General features: G+C 34.2%; 1 protein-coding gene across 2 annotated transcripts; it reads left to right on the top strand.

Moving 5' to 3' along the window:
- Positions 1 to 828: 828 nt before the first annotated feature.
- On the top strand, positions 829 to 11,251 carry MS3_00009286 (uncharacterized protein; the record flags this gene model as incomplete). Of its 2 annotated transcripts, none has more annotated exons than XM_051217641.1 (4): positions 829 to 1,327; positions 5,775 to 6,327; positions 7,741 to 8,047; positions 9,746 to 11,251. In XM_051217641.1, 4 exons carry the CDS (start codon positions 920 to 922, stop codon positions 10,068 to 10,070), a joined length of 1,593 nt encoding a protein of 530 aa, XP_051065057.1. In that variant the 3' UTR covers positions 10,071 to 11,251. The 2 variants fall into 2 exon arrangements, with proteins under 2 accessions (XP_051065057.1, XP_012796653.1); XM_012941199.3 differs by having other exon boundaries at positions 920 to 1,327; positions 7,738 to 8,047.
- Position 11,252: the final 1 nt, after the last annotated feature.

Below are 11,252 nucleotides of genomic sequence, written 5' to 3' on the forward strand. Positions count from 1 at the left end.
GAGCTGGCCGGCATTCAATAGTGTTAATATGCGACTTCGACTAATCCACGAAATTACGCCACTTTTCTCTTCAATGAGCTACTATCTCACAATAGACACAGTTGAACTCTTTTTTGATTGACATCATGAACCGATTGATGTTAGACTACCTTTGGAAATTTGGAAGCACTGGACAGCCATTTCGTCCTATTGTGGGACTTCTCAGCAGTGCGCATCCACGATCCCGCCCGCGGAAACCGAACCCAGGGCCTTCGGTCTCTCGCGCGAACGCTTAACCTATTGAACCACTGAGCCGGCATCTAATGGTGATAGTGTCTAACATCAACTAATCCACGAAACCGGGCGACCATCTTCCATTGTACTGAGGTAGTTACTTGTCTCTACCTGACATGGATTAGCTCCACTGGTCACGGCTTCTTACTAGAACTCCGAGAATTCCCTCACGAAGTTAGTCACTAGTGAACACAGATGAATTCCACTGATCATGACTTCTTATTAGAATTCTATGAAATATCGTTTAAAGTAATCAGTTACTAATAACCAAATGATAATTATTATCAGAGAATAGTTAAATTCTCATAATTTCATTAATGTTAAATCATCATACATCTAGATTACATCATTTCGTTTATTGATTTTTTTTGTTGAAAAAAATCTTTATATTGAATACAATATAAATAAAACTTTATTATTATGATTATTGATTTTTTCCTCCATTAAATGGATGATATAATCAATCAATCATTGATATTGATTAACAAAGAAAAAATCAATAATTTAAATTTTAATCGATTCATCAAGTTGAATAGAAATCAAATAACAAATAATAAACAATCTCAATTCACAATAAACAACGACCATCTTAACACCAAACGACGACCATCCCAACAAACAAAAGGGATCCTTATTCATAATCACTATGATTCAACGAAATCATCAATTCAATAATTTAAAATTAGGTATTAAATTATCATTAATTACTAATGCTCAATATCGTTATGAAGGAATATTAGCCGGTATTAATTTAATTGATAATACAATCATATTAAAAAATGTGAAATTTTTTGGTTATGAAAATCGTATACCACCACATAACGATAATAATTATGATAAAGAGAATCATGATCCAGATCAACAAAATAATAAAATACCAATAATTGGTACAATATTTGATTCAATTACATTTTGGATATCAAGTATTCATCAAATTAATTCATTGAATTCAATGAAATCATTTAATCAATATGAATTAAACAATAAAACTATGATTAAAACAAATTCATCTATAAGAAGTCATAAAGAGAAATATAGACGGCATAATAGTTTGGTAAGTGATTGTTATAAATGTTCAGTTTTGGTTTTTACAAATGGAATGTTTATTTACTTTAGATGAATATCTACATAAGATTCTCTCATAGTATGTCTATTCTATAAGACTTCAATATAACACAGATGAAGAATATGTGATTAGCTGGACTAGAATGTCAATATATTTCTACACCAAAAACCCGACAACAGTCAACAGTCACTAATAATAAGGATAGTAGAATATATAACTCATCTAATAACTGACTAAGCACACAAACAAACATTCATTGTCTTCCTCGTCCACATATCAGTTAAAAACGTTCAAATGAATATACATTGAATTGTATCAGTAAGGCTACTTAATGATGATGTTGATAACGATACTTAAATAGGAATAAAATCTAAATCTATGGATAATAGTAATCAGTCAGTCAGCTACAACGTAGGATCAGGCACATATATACATCGATCCAAGTTGCCACACCTCATTAACACAACAAGATGGACACCGAATTCATAAAAGTAGTTAATTCACAGGTGGTAATATATAAAAGAAACATTGCAATAAGGATATAGTACAGGAAGAAAGAATTAGTTCATAGAAAGAAAGATATGAAGCGATTTTAATCTCTTAGTTTAAGGGAAGATAGAGAGTGTATACACCGACGCCACTGTGATCGATTCCGAGCCATGTCACCAACAGTCACCAACCATTGGTTACAATAGTCACGTGGACCCCAACCAAGTAATCTGCATCTATCAACATCACTCAGACTAAAGGATAGTGACTTCAAGCACTGATGCCACGTTTTGGTTTGGCCGTCCCTAACTTTCTTCCAACCATCTCCAACACCGGTTACCATTGCACGTCGTGGTAATCGGTGTTCAGGCATACGTAACACGTGGCCCAATCATCTCAGTCGATCAAGATTCACAACCTCATCAACTGATTTAACATCATTCCCTAATACCCTGCATCTAACCTCACTATTACTTACCCGGTGATCCCAGCAGATGTGAGCAATATTTGTAAGGCATCTGTGGTCAAATACTAGTAGCTTACAAGTGTCGTCTACTCTTAATGGCTATGTTTCGCTGCCGTAAATTAAAACAGAACGGACTGCCGCGCAGTATACTCGTCCTTTTATTGATAGACGGATATATTGCCTTCGCCATAGGTGACGTTAATTGGCAAAAGCCAAACGAGCTTTTCGAATCCGTGCTGAGATTTCGTAAGCTTCTTCTATATATATATATATATATATATATATATATATATATATATATATATATATATATATATATATATATATATATATATATAAGAGAGAAGCTGACTGGCTTTAATCTGTAGTTATTTGCTTCTTATTGATCCACTTTAAAATTAATAAACAATTGTAAAGTACATGTTAATGAATCAATACTATAGTTAATATCACATTACAACCATTGAAGTGAAACACAATAAAGATAAAGATTTGTTAATACTAAATAACCAGTAATCTACATAAGATATTCTCAAGATATAGTTTATATGCACTGTAACCACTTTCATTACAAAAAAAATATTGACGCTAAGCATAACAATTCAGGGAACAAAGTTGTGATGAATTCAGAACGAATGAAATAATTGAAATGAACTAGATTTGAGTATATCATCAATTGAAAATATAGTTATTTCAATAATTGAGATCATGAATCAATTGAAGTGAGATCACCATAGAAAACCTGAAAGCATTGGACGGCCGTTTGATCCTAGGTGCTGGGTTCGAATCTCTCGAGGCGAGATCGTGAATGCACACTGCACTAGAAGAGTCCTACAGTAGGACGAAACAGCCATCCAGGTTTTCCATGATGGTTTAACTTCAATTCACTCATGATCTCAACTACTGAAATTACTATAATATTTACAAAAACCCCTTCTGAATGTATACTATTTACTGTTTTAAAAAGTGATTTGATAAAAGTGTAAGACAAGTTGAGCATAAAAATAATCTATCGTTTCGAAATTATATAGAAGTTTTACAAAGAGACTAAAATTGCAAAGTAAACCCAATGATCAATTTTAAATACAGACACAATGTAAACTAAATACAAACAATGAAGGTCATATGAACATAGTCTAATACTTGAATTGTATCCTAAAAGACTTATTTCCTTGAACACGTAAATATTGGTATGGAGGGGCACCGAAAAGATATGCGCCACACAAGTCACTTGATTTGCGTATGGGCTGGGATACTTCTTGGGTGCCCAAACCGAAACAAGTGGGTTCCTTAGGGGGCCCCTCCCCGAGACATTGACCTAGAGGTCTAATCCACAAGGCGGTAGAGCAATGTCAAGAGATGCAGTCCCAAATTAGCTGGTGACCAAAGATCGGTTCATACGCCATTTGTTCCTTCAGGATACTGGAGTCCATGTGCACCAATGGTTTGGAATGAGGGTTTTCTATCTCCCCTAGGCGGACCCTTTGTGTTCACCAACCCGGTTAAGGCGCCGGACATTCATTTTTCGTACTCTCAATTTCGTAAACAACACTCGTGGCGCGAGGAGGTACTGAGCAGCACTTTTCTGGCAGTGGCTATATACGTGTGGCCATGTGAGAACATTTCTATAGGGAAAGCTGATTCTCCCCATCCTCGACCGTACCAGGGCATTTGAGGGCTGATTGGAATAAAATAGAATATAATTACTCTTGACGAGTACAGAATTCTCATGCTTAAGAATTACTATGCAGCAGTTTAACTAGAAGTATTCTTCCTCAAATATTTAAATGAAGTATAAAGAACAATTAACTGAGTGTAGAAATAGAGCTACCTTATATCATGATTGTCTTTATTTACAATACACAACACGATGATCCAATTTACAATTATGCGATCTAGATGCAGGAAAAACTTAGAAAAACATAGACTATAAGATTTTATACATCTTCATTTACAAGACATGTTAATCCTAATATGATCTTTAAAAATATAAGTAGTTTGCTCCAAAACGAGGACTTTCATCAGAATTAATTGAAAAGCAAATACTTCAAAGTTTTTTGATAGAGATCATGAATCGATTGATGTTAGACCACCATCGAAAACCTGGAAGTACTGGACGGCCGCGAGTCAGATCCTGGATACGCACTGCTGAGGAGTCCCACAATAAGACGAAACGGCCGTCCATTGCTTCCAGGTTTTCAGTGGTCGTCTAACATCAATCGGTTCATGATCTCAATCAAAAACCTTAATAATCTCCACAATCTTATACTGATACTTCACAGTTTATATAATTGTTGATATTTTTATCCTATAGATGTATAAATCCCTACCTATCTTCAACCTTCAACTACAATGCTGACCAGTGTTGGGAATGGTTGGAAGGAAGTTAGGGACGGCCAAACCAAAACGTGGCATCAGTACTTGAAGTCACCAACTTCTAGTCTGAGTCATGTTGGTAGATGTAGACTACTTGGTTGGGGTCCACGTGACTATTGTAACCAATGGTTGGTGACTGTTGGTGACATGGCTCAGAATCGATCACAATGGCATTGGTGTATACACTCTCTATCTTCCCTTAAACTAAGAGATTAAAATCGCTTCATATCTTTCATTCTACCAACTAATTCTTTCTTTCTTTACTATATCCTTACATATAATTTTTCTTTTATATATTATACCACTGAGTTAACTGCTTCTATGAATCCGGTGCTCGTCTTGCTGTACTAATGAGGTATGGCAAATTAGACCGATGCATATATGTGCCTGGTCCTACGTTGTAACTAACTGATTGACTGACATAACATCTCATTCAAATGGGTTTTTTTTGTTTTTTTTATACTTACTGTAACTATCATTTTACATCTTTAACAGCACTAACTACAGCAAGTGGAAATATCAATAATAAGGTATGATTGTATGTGGTAATTCAGTAAAATTGAGCATAAGATGTTTTCCATTCGTACTAAAATGCAATGATACATTGAAAGTTAGTAAAATTTAAAATGAAAAAACTTAAGTATATACAATTAGGTACCCGGATACAATGATATCCGATTAATGCACATTTAGTTTCAATGACTATCAGTCAGTCAGTCAGTCAGCGAATCTTGTGTACTTTACGATTAGCTAAATCTCCAATTATGGTAGCTGAATTCATAACTGCAGTACATTAGTTGTCCTATTTAGTTGAACTGGGAAAAGACGGTCGGGCTCAATGACTATAATGTAATCTCAATGTAAATTCTACAATGACAATATTCTTAGTACTGATTTAATTAACAAATATGAATTACAGTTAATATAAATAGCTAAATGGGACATGATTGACTATTCTATTTATGATGATTAAAAATCAATAAAACTATTGTCTTTTATGTCATATAGAATCATTGAAATTTGAGAAGAACAAAACAAATGATCAAGCTGATTATAAGATTATTAAATTTTTTCTTTGCGAATTTCCTTTATTCTCGTTTACAGTGTTATGCTCCTAGGGACCAAAAGCGTCTCATGGGAATAAGTTCATTTAAAAATAAGTCAACTACTGGAGATTCATTAGTTGTGAATAGTCGTAGAGATTCATCAAATCAACGTACCGTACATCAATCACGTATATTGGACTCGTACTCTCGTAGAAGTCGTAATGTGAGACCTTTACTGAAGCAAAGGAATTACATGCCTATGTTTCAAGTTGTTCCACATCCGGGAAACTTTTACAAGTTTGGTTATCCTCTGACCGTACAAAACCCACCATTTAGACTTCTGAGTAATTCTATTCCACCTAAGTTTGGCCATATGGGATTACGATATTTTAACAAAAAACAAAATCGACCTATGAGGATTCCAAACAGTGGTTACAGACAACATATCCAAAGTAGTGTGAATCCTTATGGAATGTATGTTTATTTATCTCCTGAAATGGCGACAACTATGCAACAAAGATCGACCAATTTTATGACCCCTCAGTTTAGAGGAACCAGACGCCGGGTGACACAAAGAAAATCAACAAGAAACAATCGCAAAGTTCTATCTGGTAAGTTAAATATTTTCGGAAAGTAAGTTAAAAATCTTGTGTACTTTACGATTAGCTAAATTTCCAATTATGGTAGATGATTCCAAAACTGCAGTACATTAGTGGTCCTACTTAGTTGAACTGAGAAAAGACTGTTTGAACCACAGTTCATATTTTCGAACCGAAATACCACCTTGTCCGCCAACATAATAGATTACCAGGTTTAGTGAAAATGATTATAGCTAGTAGTCTAAGCTTTTTAATGCATTTCTATGTGAATAGGCTTAGTCTGAACAAAAATATAAAATTACTAACAGTATGAAATGGTTTCCTACATCAAATCGGTGTCTAACAAAATCTCGGCATGCACTCAGAAAACCTGATTGGTGTTTGCAAACTTGTATCACTTGTGTCTTAGGTGAGATATTCGTCCGTCAAATAGCGGGCGTGTATACGACTCAGCAAACCACTTGTTTCTCCTCTATCGTTGTCAAAATTGACCGATGGACGAGTAAGCCGAGGATTTTACGATCATATGCATCTTAAAGGCATTGTAGTGAACGAGAACATAGGCGGAAACAATCAAACGTATTTTAATACATTACGGAATATTTTGGTAAAATCTGAGAACCACACAGAAAATATTTCATTTTCAAAATATACATCAATTGTCTGATACTTTGTTGTTCCTTCATTTCCATCACCAATCACTCTCTGTCCTTGTTCTCTTCTCTTCAATTTTCTCAACTTTCTGCCGTCAGGCATTCCACCATCGATTGATGATACATACTACTAATATCTGTCAGCATCAGTAGCACATATCACAACAGATTGAGTAATGTTAAAGTTATACACAGGGTTCTTGGAAAAGGTGGTAAATTATTTAATAAAATCGTAAATCTATATCGAAATGTGTTACGCGTGTCTAACCACCATCTTTCTTGACGAGCGATGCGTCCTAGTACAAACACAAATTGGAAGGCTGGGGATGACCAAACCGAAACGCGGCATCAGTTCATAAAGTCACTGAATATTGGTCTTAGTCATATAATTAGATGTAGACTACCTGGTTGGGGTTCACGTGATAACCACGATTAATGGTCGGACACTTTGGGTAAAATGACTAATAATCGTTTACAATCGCGCAGATACGTCTACCTTTCATCCATTCCTTGATCACAAATTCTAGTACTTCATCATATATTCTTTTCTGCTGACTTGTAAAACATTCTGAAGGTTGGGTCTTACTTTTTATTAATGCTACTAAATTATTGCGATCTCCTTAGTTATCTTTATCTCGTCGAGCTTATTTGGTATAACAAAATGGGTCAACACACCTATGACAGGCACTATGTATATGATGTCTGTCAGTCTACGCGGTGAAGTTGGAAAATATTGCTTTACTCATTTCTATTTTTTTCTAATTGAAAGAAGAAATAGATTGTACTAAACCATATGATTTTGAAATGGCAAATGCTGAACTAGAAGCCGAGTTGGCTAAAATGAACTTGAATACGGATGAAGATTCAGTGAGTCAAGAGAACTCGGAGGTAGATCAAACTGTTGGCGAACGGCCAATACCGTCGACGGCAGCAAATAACGCTTCGAGATTACAAACCAATCCCAATACTTTATCTGGGGAATCCCCTTCAGGAGTAGTTAGTTCTACTACGGCCAATAGCACAAACGTTCTCATTTCTGAAAACAAACGTTCATCTGAGAGTAAGGAAACTCTATCTAAGTGAGTTTAATCACTGAAATATAAGTGAGCATAAGTTTTATGTCCTTTGTTATTACCGAAAATAAAAGTATCTCAAAGAAAGGGGCTACTGGAAAATACTTCAAAACTAATTAACGAACTCAAGGAAGAAACAGCGAAACTGATTGAAGACAATGTGCCTTTATAGTTTCGCAGTCTTATTGATCTTATTTATTTTATTTAAACATATAAACATTGGTACAAAGAGGCACCAAATAGATATGTGCCACATAAGTGTGTGAGGGCTGAGATACTGGCCAGGAACTCAAAACGAAGTAGGTAGTTTACTTAGGAGGCCACTTCCCGAGCCCTTGACCTAGAGGTCTAATCCACAAGGCAGTGGACCAACGTTAGAAGGTGCAGTCACATTAGTAGCCGGTGACTAACAATAGGTTCATACGCCATTTGTTCCTTCAGGATACTGGAGTCCATGTGCACCAATGGTTTGGAATGAGGGTTTCCCAACTCCCCTAGGTGGATGCTCCATGTCCATCAACCCGGTTAAAACACCGGATATTCGCTTTTTGTCCTCTCAATTTCGTAAACAACAGTAATGCCACGATAAGACAGTGAGTAGGACTTCCCTGGCATATTCATCTTAAATCTTATTACAAAAATGTTTAGAACTTATTAGATACCGTTCAATAAGTTACAATGAACCAAAAAGTATCCATAAACAGAAGTAAAGATTTCTCATTCAGTACAAAATTTTAATGATTCAGTTAGTTACTACTCACTGGTGTACGTGAAGAATGATAGTAGTAATCTATAAATCTCTCCCCAAAGATATTTCTAGAAACTTTAGTTTTATGCATCGTTAAAAGTTGTTGATTGTAAAACGTTTAGTATATATATATATATATATATATATATATATATATATATATATATATATATATATATATATATATATATATATATATACATGCTATTATCGTGAGATGAGAAGTGACATGTCAGAAATAAGAAACGATCACTAGGCTGAAATGTAATAGAATAAATACATTGAACGGCATTATGTTATAACGGTTGGTTTTCCTTGTTTAGACGTATGGGAAGTTAATTTACCTTAGACGAATATCTACACTAGATTCCCTCCCATTTCAGTACGTATTTCATCGTCTTTATGGTTAAAATAACATACTTGTTTTACCCCATTCTAATCCGTTAATGATGTTCATCGTTCACAATATGTAGTTCGATGACTTTTTTAAAAAAAAATGTACAACCTTAAATGAACAAATTACAAGTGTTGGGAACATAACTTCTCTAATACTATGTGTAATGTTTCGAGGTAATCTTTAAATACAGATATACAGTACACAGATCAGAAATGATAACTAAGCTCTATGGAACAGTTAGAACTAGAATTATCGAATAGATTAGATATTACACATTTTGAATAATAGTGCTAAGGAGTAAATATGATTAATATGAATGGAACTACATACTAAACGATTAATTTGAGATTCATATAGCTGCTAGTCATTGTATCTACATTTAATCTAACATATGATTAGTTAAACGATGGAATTGTTATGATTTAAATGTAGTTATTTGTGGAATACTCCTTTGATTTGAAGAAACTTAATCATAGATCTTAAATTAGATATAACTTTGCGTATTTTGAGGTGTCGATGAATTCATTTTAAAATCAGTACATATTTGTTCCAATTTCAGAGGTGAATACTACGTTCGAGAAAAATGCTTTTACGATCAGATAAGTAGATCAGATGGACGACCAAGAGGCCTTACCGACCTTCAGAATGGACGGAGAAAATATAAGAAATCAACGAGCAGCCATTATGATATTGGTTTATCAACACCTGGAAAAAAATCTAATGCAAACGGTACCATGACTCGAATCACTCGAGCTTCATCATCTAAAAGAGAACGTCTATTGAATTTCGAAACTTTTGGTCCAATGGCAACTAGAAGACTTTATTGGCCACAACGAAAAAGTTCTAGTGTTCCTCGTAACTTATTGGTTTCTGCATCAGCCTAATAAAATAGGATTAACATTGACAAAACTATTATATGAAAATTGTTTATTTAGTTCATTAACATAGTTGGTTGATTGTTTGATAAGGTTATGGACAATATGATGAATGGATGAATTTTCTGACTACAATAACCTTTGTTGATTCTGTTTATTATTCTTAAATGATGTTATCTTGTGTTGATTCAAATAGATGTTCTTCTTTCATTTGAGAATAAGTATGATGTAACAAAAGTGAATAATTCGTTTCCAATTATTAGAATTCACATTTCCATAACAAGATAAGTTGAACACAGACATGATAACTACAGTCATCCAGTAATCTATATTGTCTAGTTTTATTTGAGATATATTTTTATGAAATTATTTTATTTTCAATAGTTGAAATCATGTATCAATTGATGCTAAGACCACCATGGAAAACCTGAAAGCACTAGACGGCCGTTTCGTCCTATTATAGGACTCCTCAGCAGTCCGCATCCACGATCCCGTCCCATGAGATTCGAACCCAGGACCTCTCTATCTCGTGCTCGAACGCTTAACCTCTAGGTCATATTTAATTAAAGTCATACTCGCACTAAATCTAAACATTTCGTATCAATCAACGTGATGGGTAATTATTGAATCACAATAACGTAACCCTATCGATAAATACACAAATTAGAATTGTTTTCGCATTATTTAACAATCAACATATATGAATATATCAGCTTAAAAACTCGTATACATCTAGCATAAGTGGAGTAATTTAACTCAAGATGAACTATGTAATGTCAGTTTCAGGAATGTTCAACACTTGGAGCTGAGATATTCATCGAGAACTTTTACAGCATCTAAGTACTAATTCTTACATTAAAACTCTATTTTAAATGATAAGTAACATTTAAATCATAAAACCATTTAACAAAGGCGTAGATAATATTGAACTCTACATCATATTCCTAATAAGATGAGATTTGAAAATGATTCAGGTAGAGAAAAAACACACAAAAAATAAGTCACTAAAAACCATTCTGACACTATGAAACATGATCAACTGATGAGAACTGCAGAAGAAAACAAGAAAGAAATGAAGAACCAACAGTCGAAAACAGAGGAGCTTTTCAAGACTATCACAATACACATAAGGCAAAAACGATGTTCAAAACTATGAATAAACAATGATTTAATATCTTAACGATTGTTATA

This window comes from Schistosoma haematobium, chromosome 5 (assembly GCF_000699445.3).
Source record: "Schistosoma haematobium chromosome 5, whole genome shotgun sequence".
NCBI lineage: Eukaryota > Metazoa > Platyhelminthes > Trematoda > Strigeidida > Schistosomatidae > Schistosoma > Schistosoma haematobium.